Raw genomic sequence first — 18,164 nt, forward strand, 5'->3', positions numbered from 1 at the left:
ATCATTGCAGCAATGGAATGACGAGATCAGTGAATGTGGAAGAGGGAGATGGACTGTGACATTGCAGGGCTGTGAGAGATGGCGAGTGGCACATTTATTCCACCATCTGCCTTTCTTTGCCATTTGTCTGCAGATAAACAGGTATAACAGGACGACAACTCTACTCATCCAGCAATTAGCCTTTCCACTAATAACACCCTCACTGCAGTGTGGACAAGAGGCGTTGTACTTTACTGTGGCGGAAGTGGGCTCTTTTGGTATCACTTGTTAATTTGCATTTTTTTTATCCTTAATATTCCATTTTACGTCATATCTTCTCAATGAACATGCATCTCACCTGCAAAATGAGACGTATCTCAATGGGCTCTTGCCTGGTTTTAAATCACAGACTTGTTTTATTGATTTGCTCCTTGGGATCCACAATTAAGAACCACCATATCTAGCTTAGCCCCTACAGATAGCAGGAACCTTGTACAAGGCAAAGGGCACTATTGTCACAATGAGTGAGGAATTAAGGTTCAGCGGCAATTACGTATGTCGATGCCACCAGGCTTAGCCATCGCTTCTTTCCTTGCTTCTGCTAGATCCAGCAGTTGTTACACAATCAAAATGAAACAAATAAGGTCTGCTCTCACAAGTGTTATCATCTCCCACAATCTCGCTTCATATCCCCCATCTTAGGTCGCCGACCTTCTGGGTGTAACGCCAACAACGCCTGTAAGTATCGGTAACTTGCCCTCCACAGCCCTGCGCACACGTGCCGTATGCATCGCAGCCTCCTCTTTGAACTACGTGTAGAATTCTCTCTTGCCATGTTCCATTGCAAACTTTCAATTTGCTTTCCATACCATCATGACATTCTTTGAATTCTCCTCACGCACCTGTATTCAAATGCGAGGAGCGTTTTTCCTCGTTTTGTTATAGCCAGAATATATCCCAGTTGGTACAAGAGCAGAGCTTTTAATCATGAGTAATTAATTTAAAATCCAGGTCAAGATTTACTTTGACCATTATATTGTTTTCGGTGGAGGTCAATAAAATGGTCGCTGAAGACCGGTTGCTCACGTTTGTAATGTTGACTTTTCACAAATTCCATATTCCCGTGAACGACACTCAATGCTCATTTCAGGCACGACCTTTTTTTCTACAGATTGTCATGCGTCTGAGTTTTACATGGGATCCACAAAGGGTTGCTGCAACAAAAATAACCCATTTGGTTTTATTGACAGGATTGTTGCATAAAGTAACGTGCCATTTATTAACAGTTATTAACATTAACAGTTTATTAATAGTTAGCTGTAATGCAGCCACATATCAATGGTATATCACAGGCTCAAAGGCTCAAGTAATGTCACACCACAACTGATAGCCACATGCACACAATGATCATACAATTTTCTAAATAATACCAGAATACAAGTGTAGTGGGTTCAACTGATTCACAGACGTACTCTTGGAAGCAACACATTTATTAATACCAACACACTTAACACAAAGGGGTAACTGCCCCTTTACCAAATAACAACCTATGGTGGTGGACCAGCAGGCTAACTACATGAGTTACACTGGGAGTAGCTACAGCGGACCGGACCCCAGCTTGGGTCCAGGTCCACGTGTTGGTGACTTCTTCTTGGACGTAGGACGTAGAACTTCAGATGACAACAACAACACTGAACCTCGGTCCCTCTCAGGGACCCGGTTTATATGCTCACTGGCCATGGCTGGCTCCGCCTTTGGCCACGACCACCTTCTCAAACCCTCTAGCAGGATCTCGCCCGGCACGTGACCACCCCCAGCCCCCACTTGGGGCCCCTGTGTAGATCTTACCCATCACGTGCCTTCCAGGGTCAACCAGAGTGCCATGGCCTTTGGTAACCTCATTCCATGGCTGACACTCTCACACTCCATCCTGTAGGAGTCAGCACTGCATGCCACGCGTGGTGCCACCGAGCGCTATGACCCAGGGCTCACCGAGCCCCCTCTAGGGCTGGTACTACACCCACATATACGGGGTGTCCGCGATGGCAATACATCGCACGCCGTGCCTCGCTAGAGCCGGCATTACCAGAGTGACATCATACAATGTCGCTATATACGTGATGTCCGCGATGTCAGTGCATCGCACGCCGTGCCTCTATATGGCCGGCACTACAAAGTGACATCCGCGATGTCACTACATCAACCCCCCACCCCCCCCCTTTCATAGCACTCAACCGTCCCGGCTGTCAACTCCCCCTTAAACGAACCAAGTGATTAGGGTGATAAAAAATGAGTCAAAAGTAATTAAAATGCTATGTGTGCCTCAACAAGTAACAACAATTACCAATTAAATACCCAAGCCCACCTATACAATATATACACTACCGATAAATGTACATTAACAACAGGGAAAAGGGTGTGAGTACAGAACACAATGAGGGAAAAAAATGCAGTGAACCGCGAACGCTCGGAATCCCCTTCATCGCCAACATCTCCCACCCTCACCGTGTAACAACACCCGCAGCACAATAAGGGATAGGTTCAGCCAATAGCCGAAACGGCTTACCGAGTGCGACAACCAACTGATGTTGTGTGGGACTGTGTGTGCATGGGGATCACGAAACCCGAAGAGTTTTTGATCGAGTCCTCGTGGCCGGGCCTCCAGGGGAGGTGGACTTGCTCTCCCTGGAGGCCCCGGGGGGGAATATGTAAATGTCCCGTCGAACCCTCACGAAGAGCAGTAGGCCGGGTCGATGGGTTCTCCTCTCCCGAATCCAGTGGAGATGGCGCAGGCGGCGGTGCTGGGGATGTCAGGTGTGCGGCACCTTAGGGTGCAGTGGACCGAAGGACGGTCGGGCGGATGAAATCGGTGGTCCGGGGAGCCGTCGTCGTGATATGCGACAGCCCAACGAGACATGTCCCGGCAGGCCGCAGCTGTAGCACATGAAGGGGCTGCTCCCGGGACGAAGAGATGTCTTCCGCAGTTGCTGGTCATCCGCCCGCCGCACCATGCCATCCCCTCGCCCGCCTCCGCTCTGGGTTGATGCGCAGGCTGGGACAGGCTCCACATCTTCAGGTGTATCCGGCCCCTTGCAGGGTGCAATACACGCCGCCAACCCCCTGTGCCATTGCAAGAGCTGGTGAGCCTGAATGCATCTCGCAACCTTGATGGACGAAAGATCGTCGTCTACAGCTGGCAGAACGACGTTAAGGTCCTTAGCTAAAGCCAGCAGTCTCTTAAGGACCAACGAGTCGACTCCGTCGTGGTCCATCCTCGGAAAAGGCAGCCTTCGCTAGCGCCAAAAGTGCGCTACGGAAGGCAAGGGGCATCTCGGTTTCCCCTTTCCTTCGCGGAGTGAACTTGTGGCGCACGTTCGACGGTGGCTCGTAAATTTCCGCCATTTTGTCGAAGGCTTGAGTCAGCGTGGCCCTCTCCGACGGCGGGATGATAAGAAACGCTGACAGGGCGTCGTCATGAAGGGCAGCGGGCAGTGCTCTCAGTGCCTCCGCCTCTGTCCACCCCGCGAAGAGGGCGTTCGTCAGGAACCGCCGCTTGAAGGCCACCCAGTCGCCTCCGGCAGCTATGAATTCTTTCACTAAGGGAAGTCGTCGCCGAAGAGATGGAACGTCCACCGGCGATTTCGACGCAGCTTCGGATTTGGCAGGTCCCGTGCTCTGCTCTTCCGAGAAGATGCCGGCTGCCAGCACGGGCTGCGCCACGGAGGTTCCCACTTGGCGGGAAATAGCGGCGGGAACTTCGTCCCCGCGTGGCTCCATTGCTCCCGCTTCCACCGCTGGCTCCGCGATGTGGGGCTCCGCGAGGATGGACGCCGTGGCGTGGAGGAGTTCTGCGAGGCGGCCGTGTACAGCCTGGAGCACCCTCCTTGTCGGCGTTGAGCTGTCGTGTGCCCGGTCGGAGCTCTGCTACACCGGTAATGCTTCGCCTCCATCCTCCGGGGCTGTTTGCGGGATGAGATCTTCGTCTTCGACGTCCTGGTACGTAGTCTGCGGCGCATAGACATAGTCTAACGGCTAGCTAAGTAAAATAGCATTTGGCCACTTCAGACACCAGTTGTAGTGGGTTCAACTGAGTCGCAGACGTACTCTTGGAGGCAACACATTTATTAGACCAACACACTTAACACAAAGGGGTAACTGCCCCTTTACCAGATAACAACCTGTGGTGGTGGACCACCAGGCTAACTACACTAGTTACACTGGAAGTAGCTACAACGGACCGGACCCCAGCTTGGGTCCAGGTCCAGGTGTTGGTGACTTCTTCTTGGATGTAGAACGTAGATCTTCAGATAACAACAGCAACACTGAACCCCGGTCCCTCTCGGGGACCCGGTTTATATGCTCGCTGGCCGTGGCAGGCTCCGCCTTTGGCCACGACCACCTTTTTCTACCCTGTAGCAGGATCTCGCCCGGCACGAGACCACCCCCAGCCCCGACTTGGGGCCCCTGCGTAGATCTTACCCGGCACATGCCTTCCACGATCAACCAGAGTGCCATGGCCTGGGGTAACCTTATTCCATGGCTGACGCTCTCACACTCCATGCTGTAGGAGTCAGCCATGCATGCCACGCATGGTGCCGAGCTCCCTCTAGGGCTGGTACTACACCCACAAATACGGGGTGTCCACGATGGTAATACATCGCACGCCGTGGCTTGCTGGAGCCGGCATTACCCAGTGACATCCACGATGTTGCTACATACGTGATGTCCACGATGTGAGTACATCGCACGCCGTGCCTCTCTAGGGCCAGCACCACAGTGAGTGACATCCGCGATATCACCACACAAGTGTGAGCTTGGTTTGGAGTTGGGTATAGATTTTTAAGATGGTGTTAAATATGAATTTTATTCAACGTGTTTATGAGGATGACTGTCCACTGAGGTTATCCGTTTTGTTTTGCAAGGGTAATCTTGGCAGGTTTAGTTCGGCAATGTGCACATTCTTTCTTAGTAGAGCAAAGTCAAATGTATCATCCAGCCAGCTTGGGGTGGTGCTCATCTCTGGTGGAAGCAAATAGCACCAGTGGTACAATTCCACATTACTATTGACAGGGCCAGTCTCTCAATACAACTGCTGGTGACTTTCGACATAAGCAGCACTCAGTTTATCTACCCAGCAAGAATGATAATAAATGTAACTAACGGCCTTCCAAATGTAGTGTAATCTAGCACTCTTGTCACTTCGCTACATGCTTAGATTTGCTTTAATTCAAGCTACAATAGGGCACAAGATTACCCATTCCATTGACATAATGCAATGGTGGCTTCTATGTACAAAGGGTCAGAACGCTCTGATATTATGTAATTTGCAAGAAAGGGTTGGGAAACTATAGTCACTAGGAACGGGTTAAGTGGCAAGCTGGCAATTACTCCTGAGTGAACTGTCCAGCCAGTTTAATCAACTGGCTGGGAGTGAACTTCAACCTTGCGCAATCGCACAACGGATTGTATGGACAAATCAGGACAGTGTGGTAATAATATCCATGTCTCCAGAACTGAAATATAGAAGCCACATACGTAGAGTATCGTCCGAGCCCTCATACCATCTTTAAACCTCAGCCCTACCCTGAGGTTGGGGTTAAAACAAGTTGTTGTCAAGACCCTTGCCATAACCCTCATGCGAGTCCATACTTTAAAGATAGCCCAAGCCTTCACCCTAAAATTAACCAAAACATAACCGAACTATAACCGATATTGACCTCAACCTCGACAATAACCCCAACTCTAAACCAAACACCCTGGCCCAGCCTTAAATTACAGCCATAACCAAAAGCTCAACGATGGCATTTATGCCAAGTCCCTTTTATATAATCTAAAAACAACTCTAGCCATACCCCTGACTAACCGGAGACTTTTCGAGTTTCCTCTCACTCGTGCCATGCATATTAGTTTGGATTGCTCGCTGGATTTCCATTGTACATAATTGTCGTTGTTTATTAGCTGTGTTTATATATTTAAAAAACATCCCCTGCCTGTTCTGTGGAGCCCCCTGGAAACTTCCTCCCTTCCTGTGCAACCTGCTACCACATCAGCCGTTTTGGCCGGGTCACGAATGCAAAATAATCTTAGCTCAATGGGCCTTACCCAAAATAAACTGACCGACTTTCCCCAACCATCACACTATACAACATCCTGACCCTAACGCGAGAACCGATCCTACTCTAGTCCTATCTCTGCCGATAAAAGTCATGATAACCAAGATTCAACGCTCATGCAAGATGAGCCCAGCCATAAATCTATCGTCGAGACTTTCAGAACAGCTCAGCTCTGGTTAGTTGCATAAACACCTACATGGATGTATACGCATGAAGTGGAATAAATTAAAAGCAAAACTATAAAATAATTGAGAAGGATGTGTTACTGGCCACAGACCCCAACTCTAACCTTGACCCCTGACCCTATATAAGTGGCTTCACTTCCTATGTCTCAACGTCTCCGCGTGTCTTGCCCAGTGTTGCAACATATTCAAGGTTTCCCCCCAACTTACACAGCTTTAAATAACAAAGTGCAACTCAAAAGGAAACACAATAGCAGCTACAACATCTATGCTGTGTCCCAGGATGTCTCGCAGATTACGGCTTCGTGAATGAGAAAAAAAATCTAGCTTTTGTTTTATTATAACCAAGCGCGTTACGGCCCTTTGATGCTCCACGGGTGAAGAAGCTTCAACCAAATGACCCAACAGGTGCGCAGGGATACGCTTGGTGTGGCCACCGTGCATAACAGGCGTTATAGGTTAACAGGAGTTATACAATCCATAATATAGGGGGTTTCTTGGGGGTAGATCGCGCAAATATAAATGTGTCGTTAAACCCGCCAATTAATAAGGTTTATCAGAACATGACAATTCGTTACTAGTACAGCAACACCGTTGTGTTAACCAACAAAATCCACAACATTTACAGAGTACGACCACGTTTCGCCAGTAATTATAACCAGCATCATCAGGCGTCGAAGCAGAGGGCACGACAGCAAATCCAATGTTTGCTAGCCGCCTCCACCTGCAGGCTTGGTGAAGTTTGGTGAAACCAAATGTTAAATGGGCGCCCTGAGTGTAGTGCGTTAAGTGTGCTGCTGCTGTACGTGCAGCTTGTGTTGCAGTAGTAGCAGCAGGGGTAACCGTCGCTGATCGTGTTTGTAGAAGCTCTTAGTGTAGTGCTGCTAGCTCGTGTAGCTTAGTAGCTTCTGTGGTGTGGAGAAGTAGTCGCTGGTGTAGTCGCTGGTGGAAGGGTATTCGATTGGTATTAGCTACTAGTGTAGTAATATAATTGGCGTGTAGTAGTGGTTTTATTTTACTTTCATTAATTTTAATGTTTTTACCTACGTGACTTTACCGAAAAAATCTGAGAATATGTAGTAGTGGTGGTTCATGCAGTTGTAGTATTAGCTACTAGTGTAGCAATATCATTAGCGAGTGTAAGTAGTGGTGGTTTATGCAGTTGTAGTATTAGCCACTAGTGTAGTAGTAGACAGTGCAGTGGCGATAGTGTAGTAGTAGCTGGTGTAATGGTAGTTAATACTGGGAGTGGTAGTACTGTACTCGTATGTAGTGTGGTGTTAGTACTGTAGTAGCTAGTGTAGTGAAAGTACTGTATTAATAGCAAAAGCAAGCGTGGTTGTGGTACTGTGGTAGTACTAGTGTAATGGTAGTGTAGTAGTAGCTAGTGTAGTAGTAGCTAGTGTAATGGTAGTGTAGTGGTAGTACTAGTGTAGTGGTAGCTAGTGTAATGGTAGTGTAGTGGTTGTACTAGTGTAGTGGTAGTAGTAGCTAGTGTAGTGGTAGTGTAGTGTTAGCTAGAGTAGAGTGGTGAGTGGCGAGGGTGGTGGTGTAGTACTAGTGTAGTGGTAGCTAGTGTAGTGGTAGTGTAGTAGTAACTAGTGTAGTAGTGGCGAGGGTGGTAGTGGTGTAATGGTAGTGTAGTACTAGTGTAGTAGTAGCTGGTGTAGTGGTAGTGTAGTAGTAGTGTAGTAGTAGCTAGTGTAGTGGTAGTGTAGTACTAGTGTAGTGTAGTAGTAGCTAGTGTAGTGGTAGTGGTAGCTAGTGTAGTGGTAGTGTAGTGTTAGCTAGTGAAGTGTAGTAGTAGCTAGTGTAGTGATAGTGTAGTAGTAGCTAGTGTAGTGGTAGTGTAGTGGTAGTACTAGTGTAGTAGTAGAGTAGTGTTAGCTAGTGTAATGGTAGTGTAGTGTTAGCTAGTGTAGGGTGGTGAGGGTGGTGAGTGGTGAGGGTGGTGAGTGTGGTGAGGGTGGTGAGGGTGGTGAGTGGTGAGGGTGGTGAGTGGTGAGGGTGGTGAGTGGTGAGGGTGGTGAGGGTGGTGAGGGTGGTGAGGGTGGTGAGGGTGGTGAGGGTGGTGAGGGTGGTGAGTGGTGAGGGTGGTGAGTGGTGAGGGTGGTGAGTGGTGAGGGTGGTGAGGGTGGTGAGGGTGGTGAGTGGTGAGGGTGGTGAGGGTGGTGAGGGTGGTGAGTGGTGAGGGTGGTGAGTGGTGAGGGTGGTGAGTGGTGAGGGTGGTGAGTGGTGAGGGTGGTGAGGGTGGTGAGGGTGGTGAGTGGTGAGGGTGGTGAGGGTGGTGAGGGTGGTGAGGGTGGTGAGTGGTGAGGGTGGTGAGGGTGGTGAGGGTGGTGAGTGGTGAGGGTGGTGAGTGGTGAGGGTGGTGAGGGTGGTGAGGGTGGTGAGGGTGGTGAGTGGTGAGGGTGGTGAGGGTGGTGAGGGTGGTGAGTGGTGAGGGTGGTGAGGGTGGTGAGTGGTGAGGGTGGTGAGTGGTGAGGGTGGTGAGTGGTGAGGGTGGTGAGTGGTGAGGGTGGTGAGGGTGGTGAGGGTGGTGAGGGTGGTGAGGGTGGTGAGGGTGGTGAGTGGTGAGGGTGGTGAGGGTGGTGAGTGGTGAGGGTGGTGAGGGTGGTGAGTGGTGAGGGTGGTGAGTGGTGAGGGTGGTGGACGGGACGCGGCACTCACCGCGTTCAGCACGCGCGGCGCATTCACCAGTACCACGTGACCCGGCAGGGGAGCGCCACGTGACCCGGAAGTTAAACGCCTCCGCGCCACGTGACCTCAACCGCCGCCGCCGCCCACAAGGAGCGGCGGTACCACGTGACATTCGGGAAGTGGGGCCGCGCGTTCTACGGCGGCCGCGCGGGGCTAAATGGCACGGCAGTGGCACGTGAAACGCGATTTGAAAATAAATACATTTATTCATACCAAGTTATTAATTTAACTGTAAAAAAAAATTTTCACACACGAAGAGCGACATATGAGTAGCCATCGAGTCTCTCTATGTGTCTCTCTCTCTATGTGTGTCTCTCTCTCTGTGTTTGTCTCCCTCTCTCTGTGTCTCTCTTCGTGTCTGTGTGTGTGTCTCTCTGTGTTTCTCTCTCTCTCTGTGTGTCTCTCTGTGTCTCTCCCTCTCTCTGTATATGTGTCTCTCCAAGCTTGCATTTACACCTGATGACGGTTGCTTGTGTTGCAATCGAAACGTCGTGATCTATTATTTATTTTATTTTCTATCTACGTGACTTTATCGAAAGAACCAAAGAGTATCATAAAACAATTCGTTTTAATTTGCGGAGTAAATGTGGTTTCCAGTAATCATAAGCCAAGCATTTATTGAATATGTTGACTTATTGGTGCCTGCCACCAAGTGTGCATCCTCGGCAGGTGGTATTAATTTCGCTGACTCTTAAATAAGAGTCGAGGATCACGATGAGAGCGAGTCAACTCCGGCCAGGGTTTAATTCAAGAATTTTTCCAAATATCTCAACGTGGCGGCATACGATCCAGTGTCTGCTTATTGTAGGATTTGGTAGGAGTATTGGAAAGTGTTTACAAAAGCAGACCAGCTCCGTGGCAGCAGCCGAACATTCGCGCCTGACATTGCAGCAAATAAGCAACCAGTCTGCCTGGCGGCAAAGGCCATCAAATGAATGCCTGCTGATGGGGAAAAAGCAGAGATTATGGCAAAAAAAACTTCGTGGATTGTGTGTCTAAACTGTTCAGGAGCTCATCTTCTTGGTTCTTTCAGTAAAGTCACGTAGAAGGGAAGTAATAAAATAATAAAAATAAAACATAATAAAATAATTATCACGACGTTTCGGCCACAACGCAAGCAGCCGTCCTCAGGTGAAGACCAGGTCTGCTTTTGGGGATATTTGGCGAGTTTCTTTAATGAGTGGCATGTGGGAGTATCCAGAGTACCCGAATAAAACCCACCACGCACACACGAGGGGCCAACACTCAACACTGCCGTCTCCTGACAGCCTCGCAATCCCACAAACCTACAACACCTGGCAAGCCCTCTACATGTACAGGACTCATACTCTTAGTTATTTCGGTAAAGTCACGTAGGTAAAAAATTCAATTAATAAAAATAACACAATAAAAATCACGACGTTTCGGAGGCAACACAAGCCTCCGTCATCAGGTGGGACCGTCACAGCCAGATTTGCTGCATCAAGTGAGGCAAGGATTCAAGATGTAACCCCCCCTCAACTTGCATTTAAGGGATTACATCTTTAATCCTTGCCTCACTTGATGCAGCAAATCTGGCTGTGACGGTCCCACCTGATGACGGAGGCTTGTGTTGCCTCCGAAACGTCGTGATTTTTATTGTTTTATTTTTATTAATTTCATTTTTTACCTACGTGACTTTACCGAAATAACTAAGAGTATGAATCCTTGCAGTCACGAAAGCTTCAAATCTAGAATGTACAGGACTGCCCAGGCGACTATCCAGCAAGCGCATGTGGCTCTGCGTATCCCCACTAGATGGCAGCTTTGTCATAAAATGTCGTATGCGGTCATGTGCCTCAATGAGGTGAGTTTAACACTTCGGCTTTCGTGATCGAATATTATATTCATAATAAATGGGGGGGGGGGGGGGTGGGACTTAGATCGCGTAAATATGAATGTGTCGTTAACCCACCGCCACCCGACACAGCAAATTAGTAAGTTTTGTGACGTGAACAAAACGTGCCAATGATTTACTACTTCAGCACACCGGTGTGTTGGAGAGTAAAACCCACAACATTTATCATTCGAGTACGACGTTTCGCTGGTGATTACAACCAGCTTCATCAGGCGATTTGCCAGAAACACCAATTCAGAAATTTTGCCTAAATCACCAATTCTGGCAAATTGCCTGAAGCTGATGATGTTCACATGCAGGTGTATACGTCAGGCACCAAGGCCGTCATGATAAATATTCAAATATGCTCAAAATGCCCCCCCCCCCCTCAAAATATCGCTATAAAATAGATTTCTGTTCATATGATTGTGGCTATGGTTGTACTTTGTTAATCCCTAATCTCTGCCATTACATACAATGAAACAAGAAAAGGTGAAATAGAAAAAACAGAGCAATGTAATACAATATACTATTAGACATTATTGTAAAAAAAAAAAAGTCCATCCCATGTGTTAGTGGATTTTTTCATATTTTAGGCAGAAAATTCGTTTTCAAATTTAGATTATTTTTTCGGGGGGGGGGACCCCTGGAAGATTTGGTCCCCCCCCAATGTTGACTCCATGGCTACGGCCTTGTCAGGCACATTGCCTCATGGTGATTGGATACCTGGTTGACGATGGCTATATACGTGTACAGCGAATCTATTTAATTTGCAACCACGCCTTTAACTCAAAACTCAGGTTCTCGTAACTAATATCCAATGTTCCACGTGTTTTTTTTGTTTGACCAAATGACTAACGCCATTGCGTGTGAGTAGCTGTGGGGAAGAAACACTGTTTCTAAACTGAGGGAAACATTTAAGCATGGTCAATCGTGTGTTGCTTCCGGTCCTGGTTTTCCCAGAATCATCATATTTGTGAGATCACTATCCTGGGAAATCTGCAACTCTTTCCGAGACCATATTCTTAGTCACGGCTCAACTCTCGTTTGGCCTCCTAACGCAGCTCAGTTGCTTCAACAGATGCATGAGTGGCGTGACGAGCGTGGGGTCTGGGGGTGCCCTGGCCCCTCTTGGTGGCCAAGATTGCGAGTTGGGGCCACCCTTGACAACCACCATGAGATATTTTTCAACAACATTGTTAAAAAAAAAAATAAGACGTATTTAAAACGCGGTTTAAATTTACTTTAATGAAAGTGCTTTCATTTACGTTCCACGTTTTATTAACATTTAACTAGAACAGTAACGCGGTTGGCTTCCTCAAATTGCGCGTCGCATGTTTGTTTCGACGTTGTCATCATTGTGCCACCAGGTCGACAAGCAGAATCTTCTGGCTTGGGGCGAATAGGGGGAAGGTATAAGGTGGCACCACGCTTCGTTCGAGCGGGGCGCGCTCTCGTTCGCTGAAAGCCACGTCAGTGCTGTTTAGGTGAACCAAAGATTTTATGTTTAACACGTAGGCTGTCGCAACCAATATCATCCATAATACAGGTTTTTTTTGGTTAGATAGCGTAAATATATAAATGGGTTGTTAAACCCGCTACCACCCCACACAGCCAATTAGTAAGGTTTGCCACGTAAACAGAACATGCCAATTCGTTTCGAGTACAGCACACCGGTGTATTGGCATGTTCTGTTTACGTGACAAACCTTACTAATTGGCTGTGTCGGGTGGTGGTGGGTTTAACGACACATTTATATATTTACGCGATCTAAACAAAAAAAAACCTGTATTATCAAATAATTCATGTTTGCCGTTTGAGGGCTCCAAATGCTTGGATCCCGGATTCAAGTCCGAATCGAGTGCCAATGTGCCGTGCGAGACAAATCAAATATTGGGGCTCCACCTGACAAATTGCAACACCCCCTGAGCTGATAATGTAGTTACTACGTTACTGTGGCTCATCATCGATATATGGTTCAGGCTCTGCTCATGGAAATTCTGAGCATGGCTGGGACCATACCCAGAGCCGGCTCAAGTTAAGTGTGACTTTGAGCCTCCTCACTTGAACCAGAGCCAAGCCTGAGCCAAGCTATCACGAAAAATTCAGAGCTAAATGCCTCAAGGTTTTTATCCGTTCAAGGCAATGCTGTACATGTAGATACATGGACATGGCCCATTGGTAGCGAGTTCGCCACTCTTTGCAGAGGTCCACGGTTCTAATCCAGCAACCTCCCAAATGTTTTACCACGGGTGTATTGATCGTACAGATGCACGTCTGCTTTAGATTGAATAGTTCACATCCCGTGATGCAATTCTCAATGAGTCGGCTACTGTGCGCTGGAGTTAGGATACATTTTTTGACATTCGAAAAATTGCACGAAGCAATCATCTCCCGTATTGGCATACATATGCCCACTTTCAAGCCTGTCTGGATCGTCTTGTGCCGCACAGGAACAGCTGCTGCTGGGGGTGCCCTTTGAGTGTTTGAGATGCGATCATGCAATGAGATGATGACCTTTGCCGTACGTCCAATTAACACGGTTTGCTACGTTCGGTGCGAAATAAGTTCAACATACATACATACTGTACATGTCAGGTGCTTTGAGTTGCTGTAGGAATTTAAGTGCCATATGCATTTAAATATATTTTTCCCATGATATGCCCCAGATATTTTGTACTTTAGAAGTGCCAACGGAAATAAGTACATGAAAAATGTTGACATTTTATTTGTGCCTGCCATGACCATCACTCTGTATAAAAACTAAATAATTTTTTTTTCATCCCAGTTGGCTTCCAGGAATTGAGCTGGCTCAGTGTAGTTACATGGCCATTGCTAGCCTGTTGAACCATCCACATGGATTTCATACACACTAAATAACAGCTTTTGTACATATTACAGGTTATATACATATTCAATGAGAGGTTCCACTTAGTGCAGGTTGCTGTAAAAAAAACTACTACCATGCCCTATACAGTACAATGGTGTATGGATCACGTTTCTCACTGCAGGTTGCAGTGAGCAACAAGGCAACACCTTGTCACGTATCATGAAGAACTTTCCAGTATCACGCACGGACACTGAATATGGTCCAAACGCAAGGTTCAGTGCCCGTTGTGCAACTGTGTTCTCATGAGAGAATTCAACGTTTCATAATTTTGGGGGGGATTTCGACCAATTCCAAATGCACAATCGGAGTTCAGTCACGAAGTAAAGACACGTACTGCTCGAGTGCTTACAGTCACCAAAGCATCACATCGAGTTAGGGAATGTCCTTAGAAGATAATACAGAACGACTACTAAAGTAACGGATGTCACTGTGGTAACACACACTGGACTTGCACACCGCCGATCTCCCGGCACGGCTCATGAAATAGCGGGCATGTTTCTTAACTTCCCCCACCTGCCTCTGCCCCCTAACAGTATACACGGGCACACCAAGGTCGATAAGCAGATTTCCTGTGTTTGAAAAAAATGTGTGGGCACTTTCCCTCTTCTGCAATATCTGGTTAGCATGAAAGAGTAGACCAAAATACCCTCGAGAGTCACTCTAGACTAGAGTTCACTCAAACTTGATAGGCCATTTGCCAGCCATAGCATGAGCAAGTAATTGCAGTCATTTCTATCTATATATTTTCGGGGGTTAGATTGCGTAAATATAAATGCGTCGTTAAACCCGCCACCACCCGACACAGCCAATCTGGCTGTGACGGTCCCACCTGATGACGGAGACTTGTGTTGCCTCCGAAACGTCGTGATCTTTTTTTTATTAATTTTGATGTTTTACCTACGTGACTTTACCGAAAAAACCTAAGAATATGAATCCTTGCAGTCACGAAAGCTTCAAATCTAGAATTAACAGCCAATAAGGTTTGTCACGTAAACAGAACATGCAAATTCGTATGTTGGAGAGCAAATGCAAAACATTTACAATCTTAGTACGACGTTTCGCCATTAATTACAACTACAGTAGCTTGAAGTGAAACGTCGTATAGCGCGTAATCACTGGCTAAACGGCGTACTCAGATTGTAAATGTGGATTTACTCTCCAACACACCGGTGTGCTGTACTAGTAGCGAATTAACATGTTCTGTTTATGTGACAAACCTTACTAATTGGTTGTGGTCGGTTTAACGACACATTTATATTTACACAATCTAACCACAAAAAAACTATATTATGGATATTGGTCGCACAAGTCTACGTGTCAAACCAAGTAATTGCAGATCTGCATCTTTACACACCTCAGGAGGTCGTTAACATGATTATTAATGAGGGGGGAGTTGCCCCATGTGGAGTGACGTCACCCGCTAATGGTTATTGGGGAGGGGTGCGGCATGTGGAGTGACGTCACCCCCTCATGGTTATTGTGGAGGGGTGCGGCATGTGCAACGACGTCACCCGCTCATGGTTATTAATGAGGGGAGAGGGGTGCGGCATGTGGAGTGCGCGACCTTCTTGTGCGTTAGTGTAAATTTCCACGCGCTCATGAATATTAATGAAGGAGGGGGGGGGGCTCTTTTGCAGTGACGTCACGCATGGATGTCGCACTGTGCTGCGTAGATTTATTGTTTACCGTCACTTTCTGTAAAGAAACGTCATATTTGAAGGGACTTTGCGTAATAAATTATTTAATTCGGCTCGACCTTCCTCTGCGTTAGTGTAAAAATCCACCCACTCATTAATATTAATGAGGGGGGTGGGCCTCATGTGGAGTGACGTCACGCTGGGGGGTGGGCCTCATGTGGAGTGACGTCACGCGCGGGACGGACAGACATATCTGGGTGATTATAGTCGGTAATTACAAGTGGCTATCCAGGATCTCAGCCACGCTTGCTCAGCGTTACCAAAGAGGAGTCTGAGGAAAGTTTACGTCAAATATCACGTGACATACTCATTTGCAAGAGCAGCACATAATGTGTATATGTTATAGTGCCGATTTCAAATTAGATAAAAAAATGTCTTACTTTCAACTGGTTATCAAAATATAGTTTCCAGGAAATCCAGTCACATGATTAAACGAAGGACCTCTATAAAATTAACTGGACTGATTTGGCAAAATGACTACGTTAATATCTCTCCAATGTTTTAAACGTTGTGCCGCGTGTTGTTCGGCATAATGTCCAATGTCTACCACCACTTGCTGGGAGCTTCAAGAGCCGAATATGAAAAGTCTCCAAGCACGTGGAATGTAACGTTTGACATCATGCTGAACAACACGCAGGAGTATAACCCGAAAAAAACATCGCATAGCTTCGTAGCATAAATGTGAAAACATATACCGTAATATGACTAAGTGATGCCACTTATATTCAGGGTGATTTTTTTTTCACAGTCGTTACGGTAAAGCAAAAACAAATCCAGTCGAAACATTGTGTTGGATGGGTTTTCCTGATTTACTTTATTGCTGGTCATATGATGAGTACAGAGACACAACTCTGCCCACCATCGTTCCAACTTCGGGGGGAGAAGCTGTGCTTTGGAATCATTGCAGAAAAAAAGCAAGGACACAGTCAAAATTAATCGAAATAAAAAAACCTTGCAGCAAAGTCGTGCGGGAATCTGAGAGCGATTATCCTGCTTGGGTAACCTGTGTGCGGTTTTCATCAGCAGTTTGGCTGTTACGGTGTGAGTTGGATGCTTGGATGAGTCGAACATTAAGGTCAGGGTGAGAAAACCTCAAACGTGAAAATGTCCAAAACAAAAATATACGCAACTAACATCTTGGTAATTGAATTTGTAGCATTTGGAGTCATTTAGCTGTTTACTGCGATACAGAAATTAAATAAATCGGTAATTGTCATTCTTTTTTTAATTACATTGAGAAGGTAAGTACCGTGCCTATGTATTACCACATCAAAGTGTCACGCATTTAAGTTGTACAGCCTGAAAGCTCCGGGTTAAAGCTCAACTGGCAGAGAAATATATTTTCCAAACAGAAGTTCAAATCCCAGCCAGTTTAAATTCAATATATTTTTCGGTGAAGAAACAAGCTACGGCTATGAGAATGTGGAATTTACACATTGATGATGGGCACTGCCCAATGCTTGTCAGAGCACCGGAACACTGGCTGATGACTTGTGAAGCGTCTCAAAAGTGATGTATAATGAATTTTAAATGTATTTGCAGGCCACATTCGATAACTCTTTTGCCAATGTTCTCAAAGTACAGGGTGTTTGAAAAATATATGAACCCAATTTCAAATCAGTATATTTCACGATGGCAACATGTTACACGAAAAGTTACAAATGGTTTAATGAGTTATCAGGTTTTACTAACCATTTTATAAATGCTCTATGTGCCCTCCAGCTGCTGTACGGACAACATCGAGGCGATAGTTGAATTCGTCCCAAACGCCTCTCAAAGTGTCGTCTTCCACTGAAGTCACCGCTGCCGTGAGTCTGTTTTTGAGGTCATCCAGATTAGTCGCTAATGGTGGCACAAAAACACGGTCTTTGACGTCTCCCCACAATAAAAAGTCGCAGGGTGTGATGATGTTTGGGGATCTTGGGGGCCAAGAGTGTAGCGCCAAGTCTTGGGGTCCCGTGCGACCCATCCAACGTTGAGGCAGCGCGTCTTGCGAATGACTGAGGCTAGGGGCTGTTTGTGCGCTGGGAGAGGCATCATTTGAAACTCTATGCCCTGCCCTTTCAAGTGGTAAGAGTTTCATTCATGGGCGGTTCGTGATTGCAGAGATATAGCGATTTCAAATCGGGTCCATAATTTTTCAACACCCTGTAGTATGTAAAGCTTGTCACTGATGATACGTAGAGCAAGTCCAGTCAAGGGGCTGGAAAAACATTGCTTTGAATCAAACTTTCATTTCATGGGGATGTCCTTTTGGTGGAGATAATTTACTTTCCCCTCACATTTGGGTGAAATGAGCTCAAACAGGGCCACCTTATTCGCGTGAAACAGCAGCCAACTCACACCACCTCACCAAACACCGCCAGGCAATGCAGTGCTCGCATTCGTTTGCTTCAATTGATTTCGCCACAGTCGGCAATCACGATGTTCTTAGAAGTCTTTCCGTCTTTCTTATCTCCGTAGGTCTCCACTTTGGTGATGATATCCATGCCGCTGGTCACACTCCCAAACACCACGTGCTTGCCATCCAGCCTGAGAATGAGAGAATCACAAGACAGTGTGGTTCAGTCAGCTGCTTTTCTCAGTTACATGAGCCAGGGTTACATACGTCTTTTTTTTTACTAATAAAAGTTTAGCTCTCTGAGGTGTCTTTGGGCTGCACGGTGTGTTGTTCGGCATGATGTCTGATGTTTGGCTCCACGGTGGCGAGATGTTAACTATCTCGCCTGGTATACAGGAGGTTGTGGG

The 18,164-nt window shown here is 46.8% G+C and overlaps 2 protein-coding genes across 2 annotated transcripts in view; both read right to left on the reverse strand.

The window, feature by feature from the left end:
- LOC144937963 (erlin-2-B-like) overlaps positions 1-9,034 on the reverse strand; it is a 40,000-nt gene extending 30,966 nt beyond the window's left edge. The window contains exon 1 of the mRNA XM_078865615.1: positions 8,945-9,034. The gene's annotated coding sequence lies outside the window, so the exon portion shown is untranslated. The remainder of the gene's footprint in view (positions 1-8,944) is intronic.
- Positions 9,035-16,212: 7,178 nt separating this feature from the next.
- Positions 16,213-18,164, reverse strand: part of LOC144937965 (peptidyl-prolyl cis-trans isomerase-like) — a 30,227-nt gene continuing 28,275 nt past the window's right edge. Inside the window, exon 6 of the mRNA XM_078865618.1 lies at positions 16,213-17,948. Coding sequence (XP_078721744.1) covers positions 17,810-17,948 — 139 coding nt within the window. The 3' untranslated portion in view covers positions 16,213-17,809. The remainder of the gene's footprint in view (positions 17,949-18,164) is intronic.

This window comes from Lampetra fluviatilis, chromosome 20, assembly GCF_964198595.1.
Source record: "Lampetra fluviatilis chromosome 20, kcLamFluv1.1, whole genome shotgun sequence".
NCBI classification, from domain to species: domain Eukaryota; kingdom Metazoa; phylum Chordata; class Hyperoartia; order Petromyzontiformes; family Petromyzontidae; genus Lampetra; species Lampetra fluviatilis.